Source organism: Ostrea edulis, chromosome 4, assembly GCF_947568905.1.
Source record: "Ostrea edulis chromosome 4, xbOstEdul1.1, whole genome shotgun sequence".
Taxonomy (NCBI): domain Eukaryota; kingdom Metazoa; phylum Mollusca; class Bivalvia; order Ostreida; family Ostreidae; genus Ostrea; species Ostrea edulis.
In genome coordinates, this window is record NC_079167.1 from 956,669 (window position 1) to 977,520 (window position 20,852).

The 20,852-nt window shown below is 36.3% G+C and overlaps 2 protein-coding genes and 1 long non-coding RNA gene across 8 annotated transcripts; 2 read left to right on the top strand and 1 right to left on the bottom strand.

The window, feature by feature from the left end:
* The first annotated feature begins 1,557 nt into the window (after positions 1–1,557).
* On the top strand, positions 1,558–4,668 carry LOC125671885 (uncharacterized). Its single transcript, XM_048907875.2, has 2 exons — positions 1,558–3,326; positions 3,745–4,668. Exon 1 carries the CDS (start codon positions 2,684–2,686, stop codon positions 3,305–3,307), a length of 624 nt encoding a protein of 207 aa, XP_048763832.1. The 5' UTR covers positions 1,558–2,683; the 3' UTR covers positions 3,308–3,326; positions 3,745–4,668.
* LOC125671897 (uncharacterized) lies at positions 4,302–11,897 on the bottom strand. Of its 6 annotated transcripts, none has more exons than XR_007368774.2 (3): positions 11,865–11,897; positions 5,323–5,427; positions 4,302–4,903 (listed from the first exon to the last, which is right to left on the bottom strand). It is a non-coding gene; the product is annotated as an uncharacterized LOC125671897 (long non-coding RNA). The 6 variants fall into 6 exon arrangements; XR_007368770.2 differs by lacking the exon at positions 11,865–11,897 and adding an exon at positions 11,581–11,635; XR_007368769.2 differs by lacking the exon at positions 11,865–11,897 and adding an exon at positions 11,413–11,479.
* On the top strand, positions 11,235–20,047 carry LOC125671881 (regucalcin-like). The gene is made up of 5 exons (XM_048907871.2): positions 11,235–11,391; positions 18,503–18,682; positions 18,771–18,986; positions 19,094–19,237; positions 19,730–20,047. Exons 1-5 carry the CDS (start codon positions 11,235–11,237, stop codon positions 19,960–19,962), a joined length of 930 nt encoding a protein of 309 aa, XP_048763828.1. The 3' UTR covers positions 19,963–20,047.
* Positions 20,048–20,852: the final 805 nt, after the last annotated feature.

The window sequence follows — 20,852 nt, forward strand, 5'->3', positions numbered from 1 at the left end:
AATGGTGTGGAAAATACCTGCAAAGGCTTCCTCTTGGAGGAATACAAGTACAGTTAGCATTTCAGCTGGATAGGTATACTACGTGTATGACCTACTTTAGGGGCAAAAGTAGGTCAAACAGTTTTCCAGATTTCTTTTCCGTATGCTCCAGGTATTGCTCTGAAATTTTGTCACAACCTCCTCTACAGAGAAATTCATAATCAGTTCGCATTTCAAATATTTCAACTTAATTGGTACACCATGACCTACTTTAGGGCTGAAAGTAGATCAAAGGTTTCCTGGACTTTTTATCATCATAGATAAATATTGCACCAACATTTTGTCACAACCTCCCTCTCGGAGAAATACATAATGAGTTCACAAGACAGATGGATTGGTGCACCATGACCCACTTTAAGGCTTCTATTCAGAACGCGTGTTGCATCAATTCAGAGTGCATAATATGCTTCCAGGTTGCAATTCACGCGATACTCCTGTTGTCAATTGTATTCAGAAGCCTTCATTGTGACTAAAACTGCCAAACTTTTAAGGATGAAAATGCTTGAGTATAAGACATCCTTTAATGGAAAATTTGAAACAAGAGGCCCAAGGGCCACATTGCTCACCTGAGTCACCTTGGTTCATATTTAAAGATTTTCCCTATATATTTGTATGCAAAACATTAATATCTCCCTTGTGACCCCATCCTACCCCTGGGACCATGATTTTAACAAACTGAAGTCTGAAATATGTCAGAAAGCTTTCATGTAAATCTCAGCTTTTCAGGCTCAGTGGTTCTTGAGAAGCAGATTTTTAAAGATTTATCCTATATATTTGTATGTAAAACTTTCATCCCCTATTGTGGCCCCATCCAATCCCCGGGGGCCATGATTTGAACAAACTTGAATTTGCATTATGTCAGGAAGCTTTCATGTAAATCTCAGCTTTTCTGACTCAGTGGTTCTTGTAAAACTTTCATCCCCTATTGTGGCCCCATCCAACCCCGGGGCCATGATTTGAACAAACTTGAATTTGCACTATGTCAGGAAGCTTTCATGTAAATTTCAGCTTTTCTGGCCCTGTGGTTCTTGAGAAGAAAATTTTTAAATGACCCCACCCTATTTTTGCATTTTTGGGGGGGGGGGGTGATTATATCCCCTTTGAAAGGGACATGGCCTTCATTTGAACAAACTTGAAAGCCATTTACCCAAGGATGCTTTGTGGCAAGTTTAGTTGAAATTGGCCCAGCGGTTCTTGAGAAGAAGTAAAAAATGTGAAAAGTTTACGACGATGACAGACAACGGACAAATTTTGATCAGAAAACCTCACTTGAGCCTTTGGCTCAGTTGAGCTAAAAAAGGTCCATTGAAGATTTTGTCCCTTCAGTACTTTTACAATTCGTTTGCATGTTACAGAATCACGGGTAAGATTTGGTTAATCAAAGACAGATTTTACCATGCCCCAACTGCTTCAATTCAACTGCTATTCGAAGTTCAGAAAGACATCTAAACAATACGCAATTTCCGAGTTGCCCAATAGTTCTTTCCCTTTGTCGAACTCTTACGCACTGTGAGACGCAAAACATACTATCGTCCACACACGGTGGGTACAAATGCCTATCGCTGCCTTCATATATTGCCTAAAGGCCGATTATCAGACAGCATGTACCCCCCCCCCCCAACTGCAGGGACACACAATATTAGTAAGTTTATTAGTATTTAATAATAAAATAGCTCAAACAAATATCGATAATCACCATTTTTCTTTGATTAAAATATCACTCGTGCAGAAGAGGAAATAAAAAATAATTTCATATTTAATTTAATGACCTAATCACAGGCAATTGCATCGCTTGGGGGTCGAATTTACTATATCAAGAACACCAGAAAATTATCTCCCTTGCCTTGAAGAGCATTTCATCCAATGAAATAATAGGGTCAGAAAGTCTCGTTTACTTTCACTTTCGATTTACTACTTCCGGGCAGCAGTCGAAAAATGTCGCTTTGTTTTGCTTTGGTTATGCTCAGATGACAGCGTTAAAATGAACCTACAGCCTATATAGATTCCCTACTTATGCAAAAAGAGGAAGAAGTGGATTTATAGATGCAGGTAAACAAGTCATAATACTTATATTTTTATAGTTAAATCGCCGATTGAAAACTCAGAAGCAGTGAGCTCTACCCACGACCGCGACCGGGTGATTGATCTAAAACCTATTTTACTGAATATTTTCGATAATAAACAGCTGTCAAGTTGAAGGGCTTAGTTTTTGATGAGTTAGAACTAACATTACATGACACAATAATGCAGTATGTTACTTTTGATAAAGGAGACAAACTGAATGCAAAAGGGTCGGGGAGATGAAACAATTAGCTGGGTACAGTAAATATATGCAGGTATCTAATTGTATCATGTTTTGTCTAGTTGATGATGATCATATCAACTTGTAATAACACATTTTTATGGGATGCTGATAGCTAGGGAGGGGGAGGGGCACATTTACAAGGCAATGCAGTTTCTCATTTTCATTATGTTTTAATTAATAATGATATTGCTTATGTTTTTATTGTGACCCTCACGGAAAATGGTACCAATTTGGAAACAAAAAATCTTCAAAGATGATTGGGATCACTGAAATAACATGTTTTTACAATATTTACATTAAGAAACATAATACAGGACCTAGAAAAAGTTTTTGATACACATGTACTTCAATATTGGGAACAACATAGTAGAGGAAGTCTCAGAGTTTGTTTACCTCGGCAGTAAGATCACAGCCGATGGGGATTCCACATCTGATGTAGAGAGCAGAATAGCCAAAGCAAGAGCAGCCTTCGCAAGCCTGAGGAACATCTGGAAGTCAACAGCCATCAGCATCAAGACCAAGATCAGGATATTCAAGAGTAACATTATTGGAGTCCTCCTATATGGTGCCGAGTCGTGGAAGGTGACCAAAGGTATTGCCCACAGACTGGATGTTTTCCAGACCAAATGCCTACGACGGATTCTGAAGGTCTTCTGGCCCAACACCATCAGCAACAAAGATCTATATCCGAGAACGTCAACATCACCAATATCTGAGATGATCAAGATGAGACGATGGAAATGGATCGGACATGTCCACAGGATGGGAGCAACATCAATCCCAAAGATCGCCATGAGATGGACACCAGCAGGAAAGAGAAATAGAGGGAGACCAAAGGAAACATGGCGGCGATCAGTAGAGAAAGAGATGAAGGAGTGTGGATGGACTTGGGGCCGGATTCAGAACATGGCAGCAGACAGACAGAGATGGCGATCTTCAGTGAAGGCCTTATGTGCTTCCTAGCACGAAGAGGATTGAGTAAGTAAGTACTTCACTTCTGTATATGTGTTTGTAAAACACTATGCCTCTTGTGGCAACAAAATAAATAGTAAACATTCACCCATACATTCAGATCTTGAATTAATTCAATTTAGATTGTGGCGTTTGAATTCTTCTTGAAAATGAAAATGTTGATACAAGATGTTTATTTACTCTTTAATAATGCAGTGGTGGGACAAGCGGGGATGGGGGTGGTGGTGGTGCCATCCCCCATTTGGTAGTTCATATGTAACAAATATGGGGATTTGGGTTGCAATTTTGATAATTTTAATTTACACACATACCTCTTTTAGGGGGATAATATAAATTACACTTGCCCCCCCCCCCTTCTTTGCAAATTTTCTTGATCCACCCCTGCAATACTTTTAATGATATTCACTTAATGTCTATGTCTGTTACAGATGCTGTTATATGCATCATTTCCTTCTGAAGTATCAATGTGTTGGTGGCTGTTGTGAAGAGAATGGGCCCATTTTAACAACTTCTAGGATGGGCGGTACAAGGGTTCATACCAGTGACCAATTTCTGATGATTCTTATGAAGTTGCACCTAAATCTAAGGGATCTACATTTAGCAGGCCAGAGGGCTCAATGCCGAGTTTACCTCTGAAAGAATCGCAATCGATACAACAAACATAACACTGGATTTAACTTTAAAAATGAATAACTAGTCATTATCTGACAGCAACTACATTGAGCAAAATTTGTCACACAGCAAAGGCTATCACTTGTGTAGCACTATTGTTCTGAATTCTATCCTGGATCCACCTCTGATGGTGACATTGTTGATCACTGAGGTGTATTGGAGATGTTGAAGCCAGATAATATATGATTCTTGCTAATAAAGGATTTGATAAACTTTAATCAGGAGTGACATTGAACATATCACCTTTTCTTTCATCAAAATCTCATTTCAGTAAGGATGAAGCACAGCTATTACAAGAGCAGGAAGAGTCAAATTCATGTGGAGTGTGCAGTTTAATAATTAAAAACATCCATATTCTAAATCATATACCTTCACAATACAGACATATATATCTGTCCACTAAGATTTTCAACTCTGTGTGACTCTTGTACATTTGCAAATCCTCTACTGAAGGAAATAGCTAATTTATTAAATCTTACCTTTGGACTTAGGTACTATAAATGTACAACATCTTACTCACATTATTCTGCATTGTCAAGTTGTATTAAATGCATTCAAGTAAATGATAAAGTGAACATTTATTTAAGGTTGCTAGTCAAAGAAATTGTTACAATGGTGATTCATGCACATCTTCACACTGATCATTTGTAGCAAAAACAAAATAAAATTAATGGAAGACATTTGCATTTTCACAAGTCTGTCTAGATGGTTATTGCAGAGAAGGCACAAAGGCTCAACCATGTATGTCAAGTATAATTCCCATAATTCATCTCGAAGGATGAGAATCACTTCCATGTTCATTGGTGTTCAAACTATGAAATCACAAGTTGGTGCCTGTGAGGTAAAGCTGATGGAAAACTTGATGCCAATAACCATGACTCTCTTTGAGCTGCAGCACACCATCTGGGTTGCACTCTGAAAATTTTACCCCAAAAATTTTTTAAAAGACTGAGATCCACTATGTCTATATATTCTTTCATAAAAATACCAATGCTAGATAATTCTTATTTGGACATTCAACATTTTCTTATAGCATAATAAAATTTATTTACTTATATATATTTGATAGAATTTGTAAAGAAAAACTTTATAATGATATCTACATTTATCTTGTAAAAAATCCCTATATGTTTGCACAGGCATCCTTTGCTGTTGCAGGTAAAGGACATTTTTTAAATTTCTATATTATCTGGAGATGCATTCATTTTTGGTGAACCTTTATATTTTGGGATCACCTGAATTTACATGTATACAAGTATTCATTACAGAATGAATATCATTTAATATTGATAGCTTGACGAGCATATATTGCATAAAGACCTCTGGTGAGTTACCTATATTCTGATTGCCTGGGTGGATACATTTCTCTCATTGTCATAGCTTTACGAGGTGCAGACTTAGGATGCTTTATCCAGCTGTGTTGTTTGCCCTTTTTATATCTAAAAGATTAACAAATTAACATTGTAGTCATTGTCACACAAAAAATGTCGATTATGCACACTAAAATGCAAATTGACTATCTGGACTTGTCAATATTTCATATAACATGTTCTATCAATTCAGTTGAAATTCAGATAAACCAAAATTCATAAGATAGATAATTCAGCTGAAATTCAGATAAATAAAAAATCTTAGATGCCAGTCGCGGATTTAAAGCCCCCCCCCTCCCCCCAACGAATTTCTGGATCTCTTTCTGTATGCAGTTTTACATACCAATTGTATATACTAAAATATTATAAATTACTGCAGCTACATAATGGAAACAAAACTGACTCGTGGGACTTCCATATGTCACTAATATGATTGGTGTCAGTAAACAGTTCTGTTTTCATTTTATAGAAATATCTTTATGAAATAATTTAGATTAATTTCTAAATGAAACTGTAAAACGTTCAAAATCATAGAATAAAATAGGGATATATATCCATGTTATACACAACAGGAAAAAAGTTTTATTCTTTCCTAGTGCTCTATCGTTTTCACTCGATGCAGATTATTACGGGGGGGGGGGGGGGGGGGGTGTACCACAACATCAATCAAGAATCAGTCTAATCAGAACTATGCAAATATATTGCTGAGATTTTGATTGAGGACTTTCGATATCTTGAACTAAACTCTGAGATATAGATGTATGGGTGTACAGGGCCGTAAATTACATGGAGGCGGAGGAGGCAGCTGCCTCCTCCAACTTTTGAGCCAAAAAAAAATCAAATTTAAAGTTCATTAGAATTTATGTTGTTTCCAATAACTAAGAACATGATAGCTCTCTTAAAAAGCATTCCAAATCTTTCTTTTAGAATGAGTTAGTCAAGTAACATCTTAGAAGGCCCTAGAATCAAGGATTTTGCACGAAACGTGTTCAGTGTGCACAAAATGTGCTCAGCGTCTGGGGGCCTGGGCGGCCCCCAGACCCCGCCTAATTTCCTGCCTCCTCCAAATTGAAGGTTAATTTACGGCCCTGACATTGTCAGGAAGTGTACCTCCTAATTGCAGTAAAATGTTCAGTTTTAAGGCGCAAACTTCTCAGAACAGTCCTGGATCATTCGATATCTGAGACATTGGACAGTTTTTGACTTATTACTTACTCTCAAGATATGTGTTATCACAAAACATGTTCAACAGAAATAAAAAATAAAATTTTTAATTGTGTTAATCCATGTGTTTGTACATATCAGTAACTGTTGATAAATTATTACAAAAGTCGTAACAGTGACTTACTTTTATAATCACGGGAAAAAATAAGGACATTGAAAATATCAGATGAAAATCGTATTTAAACATTCATCGATGTGTCAGATCGTTGATCTCGGGAGGGTGTCCTTCGTTGAATGAGATATATTAAGTAAAATAATCATAGATCTTCATTAAAATGATAAATATGGGCCTAGTCAAAATTACTATAGGCCTAACTATCACTGAAAACCTACACAATTCTATGTTGATCATATTGTAAACCAATCGCATCTTAGTCTCGGCTTGCAGAAAAGGCCAGAGGATGTGCGATTGGTATGACATTCAAATTTCCGCCAGAGTTTGTTTGCTCACAAACCAGGCGGTCGTTTCACAAAACGATCGTAAACGTGAACGTAGCACGTACGTACGTTAACGACTTGCGATTTACGACCAAAATTGATCGTAACTCTACGAGTGGTCTATGGTTATCGTAAGGTCTCCCACATGCACGTAAATGAACAATATGGCTGCCACGCTAGCCCTGACTGAGATTATTTTGTGGTAGTATTTACCTGACTGAGTTTGTTGACGCTGCATGTGAAGGAAGAAAACAATCACAATGATTTGTAGTCTGCTTTTGCACGAGAATAGTTTGCAGACCGAGTCCGAATTTGAAATTCATTCGAGTTTTCCTTCTTTGCTACACAGAACTTCAGAAATGCCAATCGGCCAAAATAAACATAAAGACATCACATCACCCATATACTTCCACTATCGAAACAGTTGTCTCCAAAGGGAGGGGATGTTGTAAAAGGTAATTCCACCCTCCTGTGATGTCATCAGATTTTGCAAAATCAATGATTTATTTAGATTTATGCATGATAGGAACATAAATTTTGTTAGAGTCTTTTCCGATAGTTATTGTAAAAAATCTTGTTAAAAAAAACTTTTCAAAAATCTAAGTTATAGATGAATTGTCAATAATACATTTTAAAATATTGAATCAAAGGGCAATAACTCTGTTTTTATTGATTTCTTTATCAAGTTTATTATGTGATATATTTCCTTTATTTTTACAGACATTTTGTATATTTTTGTGAAGATACAGTTTCATGAAATTGTTATGCATGCTATTATATCGTCATAACCAGTTTGTATGAAATTTTGATAACGCTGTTTAAGGAAAATTGCAATTTTCTAACATGATTTCTAATATGATTCTGTTTATGTATGTCTCACATCTTAAAAAGTGTGATGACCTATGTATTTTATTTGATAATTTGTTAGTTTTAACTCTAATGAATAGAAATAAATACACTTTTAAAACTTGTATCAGATAAAGTTGCGAGTATGGATTTACCTTAAGATGCAACTGACTAAATGCAAAATACACGTACATTCGAATGATAAACAATACAATTTTCTGAGGAAATATTATATTTTTATAATTTAGTAATGGGGAGGAGTTAAAATCCCAATTTTGCAAGTGGGACGTTTCTGTAGAGTTTTATGAAGGTCGTTAGAAATTGAATATGTACAAATATATATGTACAAGAAAGGGATGGGTCGTTATCAGACCCTTGGGGCTCCGACCCCCTGTTGTTAAGTGCAATATCAACAATGATTTTTTTTATATGTGTCACGGGATGTAATTTATTCATTATCATAACTGATGTTTAATTTGTTTCATTGACAAATTGACTTGCGTTTATTCATTCATTCTCTCATTCATTGTGTGAGTTAATTCCCTTTGATAGCGGTTACTATTATTGGAATGCCCGGGGGAGTAAGGGTGTGTTAGACTTGTTTTTCTAGTTCTGTGAGTGAGTGCGCATGTCTAGCGCTAACTTTAACATCACGCACCTGTTTTTATCATTAAAAATCCCGACACCTCAAGAGACGGACCTGAACATAAATAGCTTTATAGCATTTGTTCATTAGCTACCATTACTTCAGAAATCTTCTGGATTTCCAAAATTAAAGCTATTTTATATATCAATTTAACTAAAATAGTTTTATTTAGTAAAATTATTTCCATGTTAAAACTTTGTGCGCGGTTGGACGTATATGAGTTGAATTCATTATATTTGTAGATTACCACGTTCATGATTCCATGATAAATAAACAGCTTTATCATCTTTATCTGCGTTTGGAGTCAATCTGAACTTGGGAAAATTCTTTATACAACATTATTTAACCCTTGACATATGCATCATCACGTTAAGTCGGATATGCTTTCATCTAAACATGTCTAAACAAAAAAAAAAAAGATAATTATAAAATACAAACGCATGGGGGAAATAAATTTTAAGCCATTTAAGGGACAAATTGAGTCCGTGATTTGTTTGAAATTTATACATTATTTTTCTAGATCATTATCAGTTCATTTCCTTTTATTTATTTTTTATCCTTTGAATATGACTGATTTACTTATGGAATTGAAGGGAAACTTGCCTCACCTGAGCAGATCGATACATCAGTGGCATTCAAAATTCTATAAAATGTAGGCCTAGATCTTTTCTATAATTTCTAATCTCATTTCACACACACACACCCCCCCCCCCTCAATTTTAATTGATATTGACACTTTGAATTTTCGGTCAAGACCGCAGCAAAAGTAGCAATATTGTCCAATCGTTTTTGCACCCCTTGAACTTGAGTCATTCAGTGCTGAACAATTATAATATGGTTGACTCGTTTGAACTCTGAGGCTAATAGCTGGTGAAAACGAATCTGATCTGCCGAAACGGACGATCAACATTCATTCAAATATCGTGAGGATGACCACAAGTAGCTATATTTAAACGGTAATTCTAAGTTGGACTGCAACGGATGACCGATGCACAAAATCCAACGTAGTGAAGGAAAATTACATGGAGAAAATGGTGTAGGATTAACGACAGCGACTTAATTCGCGGAAGTTGGACTTATTTTTAAAGTCAGGTAAACGATTTATGTATTACGAAACAGAACAATATTCTGGCTTTCAACTAAAACTTTTTATGCATTATCACGATTAATACCGAAGTTTTGAGAGCTTGAAGCGAACAACCGAGAATTAATGGCAGCTCTGTTAGCTCCCTTCTCACTACATACTATATATACCAGTTTGCTCAGATTGTGTCAAAACCCTGTGCATGAGAGGTGAGATGTTATAAGAGTCGTAATATCAAGAAAATTGGTAAAATGAAAATACATGTAGTAATAAATCGGCGGAGAGCCATCTTGAATTGAACGCTGACTATACGAGGCTGGCTTACTCACCTCGTAAAATATACATCTCTACAATAAAAAAAATATATACTAGATATTTTCATTCGTCAAATATTGGGAAAAAATGGAATTTTTAATAACTTTTCCGCGGTTATTATTTCAACCCGATATGGATATACAGTATATCTCAAAATAAGAAATATTTGGATACTCTACTTTCGTTTTTCACATATTCTTTTCAAAATGAAAATCATTTATTTTCTCTCTCTCTCTTCCTCTCCTTCTTATCTCCTTTTTCTCCTCCTTCTCTACCCCCACGTCCTTTTTATCTCCTTTCTCTACCCTTCCCTACCCCCCCCCCCCCGTCCTTTTTATTCCCTTTCTCTCCCGTTTACTATAATCACTTCTCCATCCTTTTATAATCCCTCTCTTTCATTTTCTATCCTCTCTTTTTCTACTCTCCTTCGTTTCGATCCCAATAGACCCGTGTCCTTAAAAACAGATACATTTTGAGTTATTGAACACTAAAGCAAAGCATCCTCCTCTGAATGAATTGCTTAACGCTTTTAAACATATTTAAAGACTAGACCACTGGGTCAGATCAATGTGAACATCATTATGAAGTACATGTATTGTACAAAATTTGAAGGCTTTCTGATAAGCCATATAGGAGGAGAAGCGTTCACAAGCTATTCTACACCCTCCACCTCTCTTAGATCCACTGTAACTTTAAGGAAAATAATTGGATCCTAAGTACATATGAAGCATTGTACAAAGTCTCAAGTCTATCGGATATTTAACGCCATATAGAAGGAGAAGTGTTCACACTTATTTTTACATTTTCCACCCCTTTTAGATCCTCTATAAGCCTTTTGATTTTACAATACACTGACCTTGTATACTTGTATATTAATACATATTTTCCGTTTCCTTTTCGCCTTTTAGCAAAACCCTTGTGCAATATATTTTCATAGACCTAAAGCTTTTTTAATCGTCAAATAAAAAAAAAATCGATTCATAATTATTAATAACTGCTTCATGGTTATTATTTCAACCCGATATGGATTTATATTTGTATATATATATCTCTCAAAATAAAGACATGACAACGAAAACATTTTGAATACTCTACTTTCGTTTCGAAAGGTCACGGTCACATATATCTTTTAAAAAATGAGAATTACTAAAAATCAATTTGATAAAAAAAAAAATATCAAATCAATGACGACTGCAGGAATATGCATAGGTACGGAATAATACATGTAACTCAAATCTATTCTCTTTTTTTGCAAAAATCGGAACAAAATTCGTACATTGTCAGCTTATCAGCTTCATATCAGTAAGAGTTGGGCGGTTGAACATGGCTGTGGAATGTGTCATTAAAAATGCAGCAAAAACAGTGGGGGAGGGTCCCCACTGGGATGACATAACCAATACACTTTTCTATGTGGATATACAAGCAAACTCAATCCATAGGTTTAATCCAGAGACGGGAGTTGACGATAAAATTGAACTGGGTAAGAAATCTTGTTACGTACATTATAGTAGCTGCCTATAAAGGCCGAGCTTGACCTACTTGGAAATCCGGTAATCATTAAAAATCAGTTTACAAAATTGATGCCGAGAAACGCAGTCGGAAATGTTTTATGTTACATCCGACACCGGAAAAATAACACCCAACGCGGCGTTTTCGGGTGGAAAATTACCCACAAACCAGACTACCCTCAAATCCACGTGTTTTTCACATGTGTGTAAACAACCGGAGTGCACCTCAGGAAACTTGTAGCCTCATGCAGCTACCAACACCAAATAGTTCCTTTGTATACATTGGTTACATATATATATTTCTACAAATTACACAAAATTTCCTAATCAGGGGTACAAAAACTAAGAGAAAAGAAGAAGAGGAAATGAGAAAAATCGCGCAAGAAAAAAATATTCCTTTAAATATATATATGGAACTACAAGTTCATTTTGATTGGATACTTACCGGTGTGGTACGTATAGAACGTGTGCTACTCAGCTAAACGAATGACTCATCTGTGAAATAACTTACATAAAAGTAATACAAACAAAATTCACCTTATATTGACCCAAGAGTAAAATCATATAAAGCCAGGGCCGTAAATTACATGGAGGCGGAGGAGGCAGCTGCCTCCTCCAACTTTTGAGCCAAAAAAAATTAAAATTTAAAGTTCATTAGAATTTATGTTGTTTCCAAAAACTAAGAACATGATACCTCCCTTAAAAAGCATTCCAAATCTTTCTTTTAGAATGAGTTAGTCAAGTAACATCTTAGAAGGACCTAGAATCAAGGATTTTGCACGAAACGTGTTCAGTGTGCACAAAATGTGCTCAGCGTCTGGGGGCCTGGGCGGCCCCCAGACCCCCGCCTAATTTCCTGCCTCCTCCAAATTGAAGGTTAATTTACGGCCCTGAAAGTAATAGACCATTCTCTTATCACCCCATGTTATCGTGTGAGAGGTTGCTTAGACTTCACACCTCAACATCACCTACTCACTAATCATTTAGAGAACATGTGTTAACCGTCTTTTGTAAGCAAAATTAGGGAAAGCAGAATTAAATTTTGATGTTAGTGAAATGCAAATTTAGGTCTTAAAGACATTAGTTCTTGCATAGTGATTGGAGTTTTCACCCTCAAGTTGACACATCACACTCACCAATCTCTCACTAGAGGACACGCTACGCAATCGGTGGTCTAGAGGTCCCACATGTGGAAGGTCGGGGTTCGAATCCCAGCTGCTACAGACCTAAGTCATTAAAATAGGTACAATGTAGTTACAGTTTCATCGCCAAACGCTCGGCATCAAGTGTGAATGTCACGCGGGTCCTTGGAGATGACCTTAAAAACAGATGTCCCGTGCCACAGTAGGTGTGGCACGCTAAAACCTCTCACTGCTCAATGGCCGTAAGTGTCGAGCATTGGCCTAAATTTGAAGCCCTTCACCGGTCTTGGTGACGTCTCCATATATGAGTGAATTCTCGAGAGGGACGTTAAACAAGATGCAATCAATCATATCATACACCAAATCACATCGAGATTTGGATTCTAGAATCTCTAATTTGCAAACAAATCACCTTTTTTAATCATTCTGGGGGAAAATCATATAAAATAATCGAGAGCATGTATTACTTTTTGATGGTGAAATCATGCTTCATACGCCGTTAAGCAGAATTTTAGTGTAATGAAACTTAAAGGATAGAGGTTTCACCTCTCACTCCCCTCCTCTCCCCTTTCCCGTCCTCCCCCGCCTTTTACACTTTTCATCTTTTTTCTCTCTCCCCTTTCCTATTCTTTTTTTCCTCCCCTTTCCTATTCAATCCCGACCTTTCATCTTTTTTCTTTCCACTTTCTTACCCCCCCCCCCCCCCCTTTCATTAGATGTACTAAAACGCAGTACGGAAAATATTGTATGCAATAATGTTATGAGGATCAGCATTTTGTAAAACCAAAGGCTTACAATGAACAAGGGAAGTAGAAATTACAGAAAGAAGGGAAGTCATCCTTGGAATCAACCGTTTTATATACTTCATACATGTACTTATGTATGAAAATTTTAAGCAAGCGCCTGTGGGAACCGCCCTCTTTTCCCGGCTTTGTCATTCTCTTACTCCTTCCCCCTCCCCCGATTGTAGCAGTATGTTGTTTCACAAATAAAGAATAAAATATTTTTTACTGAGAAAGACTTGAATTATAATTTACGGTAACCGTGCCCTTTCTTTTATTGCTTTATTCCGGCTGCCACCTTATGAAAGAAAAGATTTTATGAGCCTATCCAATGAATAAGAGGTTTTCACCCCACCCCCGGAACATAACATTGAAAAAGATAAAATAATTTTGTCAACAATTTCCCCAAAACACAGCCTTTTTAAATCGAGCTTGCTATTTTAATCCAACAAGATATTTTAAGAATTTGATTTAGTTCTACACCTAGTATAATATATATTTATGTGTCACATCAAATTTTAAAGCGAACGAGTTCGGTGTGTAGAAAAGGTTTGCCTCATTTGGGATCGATGTACATGTAAAGTGAAATTTCATACATGCACTGGTATCCTACGGATTAGTGTTAAACCCGAAGAGATACAGTGGAAAGAAAATAGCGAAACAGAACCAATGAAAACTAGGGGGAAGTTTATGACCCTAGGAAGGGGAATCAACATACTTATTTCATAAGATATGAAATAGCTATAAATGGAATGAAAAGGTCGTCTCGTTATCAATCTAAATGATAAGATACAAGTATTTAGTTTAGATCAAAAATAATCTCCTAGAAGTCCTCGCCTATTTAGGATTAGAGTGCTGTGGTCACTAAGTCTCTGTTAGTTAAACAAAATTAAACACAAGATATTTAACTGGTTAACTTAATTTAAGATAATGAATTATCGTTGTTTTATGCATACCACACTCCCTGTTAAAAATACATGCATACATTGTAATATGTGTAAATACATGTGCGTTTAAGACGAGAGAGAGAGAGAGAGAGAGAGAGAACCTGTGGTGCTTCCAATTCTCTACCCATAGATGTGCTGCTCGCTACCACCTCTGTTAATACCGAAACAAGATTCTTGTAAAACGCTTTGTAAACTCTTACAAAAACATTCATTTTATGGTGTAGAATCCCCCCCTGTCCTCTCCTTTTTCTCCCTTTCCCTACCCCCTTCCCGTCCTTTTTATCTCCTTCCCTACCCCTGTCCTTTTTATCTCCTTACTCTCCCCTTCACTACCTCTCCCTCGTCCTTTTTATTTCCTTTCTCTCCCCTTCCTTACCCCCTGTTCTACCCTCCCCGTCCTTTTTATCTCCTTTCTCTCCCCTTCCTTACCCCCTGTTCTACCCTCCCCGTCCTTTTTATCTCCTTTCTCTCCCCTTCCTTACCCCCTGTTCTACCCTCCCCGTCCTTTTTATCTCCTTTCTCTTCCTTTCCCTACTCCCCCGACATTTTTATCTCCTTACTCTCCCCTTCACTACCTCTCCCTCGTCCTTTTTATTTCCTTTCTCTCCCCTTCCTTACCCCCTGTTCTACCATCCCCGTCCTTTTTATCTCCTTTCTCTACTCTTCCCTACCCCCCCCCCCCCCGACCCGTCCTTTTTATCTCCTTTTTCTACTGCCCCTCCCCCGTCCTTTTTATCTCCTTTCTCTACCCTACCCTACCCCCCCCCCCCCCGGGCATTTTTATCTCCTTTCTCTACCCTTCCTACTTTAAGATAAAAATGTACCTGGTATATGGAAAATCTTTAAAATTCTTCTGATGAAGAACCACTGGGCCAGAAAAGCTGACATTTACATGTAAGCTTCCTGACATAGTGCAGATTCATGTTTGTAAAAATAATAGCCCCCAGGGGTAGAGTGGGGCCATAATCCATTCCTTCCTTTTGATTTTATCCGATGGGAACTTGTGGAAGGACAATTCCCTTTTGAGGTCATAACAGGAATCGTTATTGCAAAGCGGGACACAACAGTGATAAGCCGTACCGGTACTGCATTTACTTTGTTACTCGCCATCTTGTTTGCGTTCCGAGCCTCGTTTTGAGATTTGATGACGCAATCCGTGAATAAAGAGTATAGGGGATCAAAGTTTTAGATACAAAGTTATAAGTATCTAATAAAAGTTATAAGATACAGTGTATCTTATAAAAGTTAAAGATATCTTATGATAAAGTTTATGAGATATAAAGATATAGGGAAATTCTTTAAAAATCATCCTCTGAAAAATCACTGGGCCAGAAAGGTTTACATTTACATGAAAGCTTCCTGACATAGTGCAGATTCAAGTTTGTTAAAATTATGCCCCTTAGAGGAAGAGTAGGGCCACAGGGGGATCAAAGTTTTACATACAAATATATATGGAAAATCTTTAAAAATCTTCTTCTCAAGAATCCTTGTACCAAATGACTTTACATTTACATGAAAGCTTCCTGACATAGTGCAGATTAAAATTGTAAAAATCGTGGCCCCCAGGGGTAGGTTGGGGCCACAATAGGGATAAAAAAATTAACATGCGAATACATAGGGAAAACCTTTAAATATGGGTCAAGGTAACTCAGGTGAGGGATGTGGCCCATGTACCTCTTGTTATCTCATTTTGTTATTCCCCCCCCCCCCCCCAGTGATATATTTTATGATACATACAAGGTATCTAATATGTTTTATAAAATATCTTATAAAAGTAAATTCATATGATACTTTATAAAGTTTATAAGATATCTTATAAATATTCATTTATGAGATATCTTATAAATCATGAGATATCTTATAAACTTTCCTTTATGAGATATCTTATAAAAGTTATGATATATCTTATAAAAGTTATAAGTATCTAATAAAAGTTATAAGATATCTTATAAAAGTTAAAGATATCTTATGATAAAGTTTATGAGATATATACTATATAAGATATATCGTTACGAAAATACCTAATATGGCTACGTCAACAAACAAAATCATTTTGAAGCTGTAAGTTTTCAGGTCGTATGGGGCTTTGATGGGTATTTGAGGGTATGTTTGAACACAAATATTGTAGGAAAATATGTAAGGAATTTTATGAGACAGCAATACAGGAATACAACGATGTGAGGCCTCAACCGTGGGCATTTTTTGTGCGCGGTAAATCAAAGGTTTTTATAAGGGTTGGATCTGTAGTTCTCTTATCTTTCCCAATATTTTTTTCAGAGAGCTACAGTTCTGCAGCAAGTTTTTAACATCGAACAAAATACTGCTTTTATTTGCCCAATATAAAGTTTCTTCTTTCACGACATAATGTTTTTACAATTGCTCGTATCTTTCGTTTTGCATCTATTAGGTGGCCAGTTGATTTAAGGAATGAATTTATTATTTTTTCGTTGGATGGAGGTATACCACGAAAAAAAGTTGGAAAACTGCATCATTGCGCGTAGCGCATGATGCATAAGTTTTCCGTCGTTTTTTTTTTTTTCGTGGTAAACCTCCATCCAACGAAAAAATAATAAATTCATTCCTTATCATTTAATATTTCAAAACATTGAGTTTATATGATAAAACATTATTTGATTTTAGTTGAAGTAACGAGTTATTCTTGGACTGCACTCTATGTCATTTCGAGATGGGTTTAGTAATTTGTGAATACACAACATTAAAAAAAAAACTAAATCAGTTAGGCCTAATGGCGACTTCCACGAACTGTTGAGCAAATGGGTTTCTTGTGGACTGAATAATGCAGTTTTAAAAGGATGAGTTAGAGATAAGTCCTGTTGAGAGAAAATTGCAGGGATTTTGTTGAGTGGAACTGGAATTAAGTGCAAAGTTCGATTCGGTACTAACGGAAAGCGTGGGACTCAAGGATCTCTTGAGAGTTGCCACGGCTTCCAGGTGGACAAGTGAGTGTTACAGAGGGTTTTTCGAGTTTTATCAGTGAATTCCTAAGGCTGTGACAGCTGTTGTAACGTCGTACGGAAGCCTCGTTTCGGTGCCCACTCATAAACATATCATGCCAGAATTCGAAACCATAGTCGTTAAGGGCTACGTTATTGCAGTATCTCTGAGGCAGTGTGCGGTGTATCTGGTATTTGGGTTTGTGACATGAAGGAAGATGTCGCAAGGTGCAAACTGGACTATTGTCATATCCGGTTGAATACATTTAACTCTAAGCCCGGAATTGCAGAAGCAAACGGTGTGTTGTTGGGTTTTGTTTTTTGGTTTTTTTTTGGGGGGGGGGGGGATGTCCTCAAATAGCTATTTTTAATATATTTCATTTTGCATAATTAATTATTATTTATCTTAGATATTTGTTTGTTTTTGTTTAAAAAATTCATATAGATCGAAAGAACTGATAAGTTTTTCTTTTCAGGATTTCCTAATCTATATATAAAAACGAAGCATCCAGAGGAATCCCCCAACATTCCAATAGAAAGTAGTTCCTGCCATTTATTTGTTTTCATTGGATATGATATTCCAATAATTTTTCAACCAATGACAAAGCGTGTAACATGTAAAATTAAATGATAAGAACCTTTCTTCAAATAGGTGAAAATAATATTTCTGTATTCCCTGATAACAGTAAAAATTTGAAATTCGTACGCATTTAGTAAAGGAAAACTAATAAATGGAAATAGTTCAGAGAAAAATGAAATCACATTATGGATTTTAAAACGGAATAATCGCAATCCGGATATATACCAAGGGGGATACTATATCGCAAACATTCCGGGGGGGGGGGGGGGCTATAAAGCGAAATTTTGCAATATAACAATCATCCTACGGGAAGTTTTGCAATACAGCATTTCTTCCTTGGGGATGGGATATTTGCTATAGCAAATAATTCGGGGGTAATTTTGCTGTACATATATAATAGGCCCGGGTTTTTTTGTAAAAGAAAAGCTTTGTTATAGAATAGTTGCCAAGTTATCGACATAATTATACGAGATCGGATGAGATCTTAAATTCCTAAGAACAGTGTCATGGATGGCGTTTGCAAAATCATGAGGTCGTTCTGTTACATTGTATCTAATGCATGGCCGGAAACGCCTAGCTTCAGTCAGAATTTGAGACACTTCACCTAGTGTAACGTCTCTCAATCACAATTATACCTTATTTCAGTTATCATTGCAAACAGTGTTTACTATTTTGTAGATGACACAATTGGATTTGTGGTTCCCGCCAGAAAAGGTGGGCTGATAGCAGGCGTGGGTCGCTCTCTGGTACACGTGGACTGGGATACAAAGAAGGTGACCAAACTTCACGAAGTGGAACAGGGTCTACAGACACGTTTTAATGATGGAAAATGTGATCCAAAAGGAAGAGTTTGGGCAGGTTGTGTCAAGTTGTTATTCAAATATGAATCAAACTTTTAAGACGTGGTTTATACAGCTATAACTGTTCATGCAACTGTTCCTTGTAGGGACGATGGGACCTGTCGATCCTGATGTAAAGAAAATGCCAATGATTGGCAGTCTATATTGTCTAGACTTAGATGGCAGTCTGCGTACAGTGGTGAAAGATGTTGGTATTTCAAATGGCCTTGCTTGGACAGAAGATGCGAAAACAATGTACTATATTGATTCCACCCCTCAAAAAGTCTACCGCTATGATTTTGACATAGCAACAGGAAATATCTGTAAGATTGATTTACAATGTAGTCTAAAGTACTTTTCATTACCTGGTAATTTCATTCTGGAACGTCGATTTGTATACAAAATTGTTGTTTTTTTTTCTTCTTCGTAGCTAATCAATCAGTGATTGTAGACCACGCTGGGAAACCGCTGGAGGAGTTTGGTTTTCCAGATGGCATGACTATTGATACCGAGGGCAAACTTTGGGTAGCATGCTTTTCTGCCAGCAAAGTCATTCGATATGACCCTAACACAGGTGCTATTACATGTTTTAGAAATCAATATATATATATATATATATATATATATATATATATTTAAAATAGTGCTTGAATATATTTTCGATTTTTTTAATAATCCTTCACCTTCCTCAGAATGTTGCGTGAAATTCATACAGAGATATAGGTAATTTCTTGAAATTACGTCCAAATTGAAATCATTATAATCTGAGAATTTCATTTTCACATAAACACTATTCCCTTACGTAGTCTAAGAATCATTTAATGACTTATTTAAAACCCGTAGAAATAGGGGATGAGGAGACTCTTTGGATTTTTATTCATTTTGCATGGAAAATTAGAATTTTTTTCGCTAAGATAATATTTTGCGCGATTTCCCTTTTCACTTTTTGCTCCTATCCCCCGACTCTCTTCGAAATTGTTCCCTGGAATTAAAAAGTGTGAAATGATAAAAATGTTTAACTATAAACTGCGATAATTTCACAGAATCATATAAATTGTATTACCAGGTAAACAACTGCAATCTGTGAACATTCCGTCTGCTGCGAGAATTACATCCTGTTGTTTTGGCGGAAAGAACTTAGATGAACTTTACGTCACATGTTCAGCTCACGAAGTAACTGAAGAGGAGTTTCAGAAATTCCCATTGAGTGGCTCCGTATTTCGAGTAACTGGTCTTGGAGTGAAAGGATTTAAGGCACACATATATGATGGAGAAATAAGAGGGGGCTCGAAAATTTAAATATGGAAAAAGTCCATGCTGCACTGGCACAACGTTTAGGTATTGTCCAGTGAGATTAAAAATGGCGGAGTCTATCCGACGTGATTTTCCTTCTTGTTTTTCATTTTCACTACTAATAAAGAAAGAGGGAATTTGCTTATTTGAAGATATCATCAATTCATTTGATGCTCGCAACACTTCGATTAAAAATCTTTTCAAATAGTCAATGATATCTTCAATTCAGAATTATTGCGGGCATTAATTGAATTCTTGATGCGTTACTTATAATTGAATTGTTAGTCTCTTCAAATGAATTGATGATGCCAACAATTGAATTTGATGCTCGCTACAATTTATCTGAAAAGAGAAATAATTCAATTAATGCACGAATCAATTCAATTCATGCGCGCAATAATTGAGTTATTACTCTCTTCAATTGAATTTATGGTATCATTAATTCAATTAATATGCGTAATAATTCTTTTAGAGAGAGCAACTATGTAATTAGGGATATCTTCAATTCAACGTATCCATTGAATGAATGATCTCTTTAATTGAAGTGTTGCTCTGTTTAAAAAGAATTGATGCCTAATACAAAAGCGTTTTAAATGATTAAAATATCTTCAATTGAATTAAAGAGATCATCAATACCGAGCTCCAAATTAAATTTTGCGAGCAATAATTCATCACATTGATGCGCGCAATTTAATTGATAAGAGCGATTTTATGATTTCCTCATATTTCAAAAACAGGTTGAACTGTACACTTCATTTAAGAAAAAGATGAATTTAGAATCTAAAGTCCCCTCGGTCGAGGAATTCAAGAATCATTTCCGAGCCCAAGCCATCTGAAAAGGGTCTCCTTTCGTTACTGAATCGTGGGTCAAAAAGGAAGAGACGGAAAAATCGATC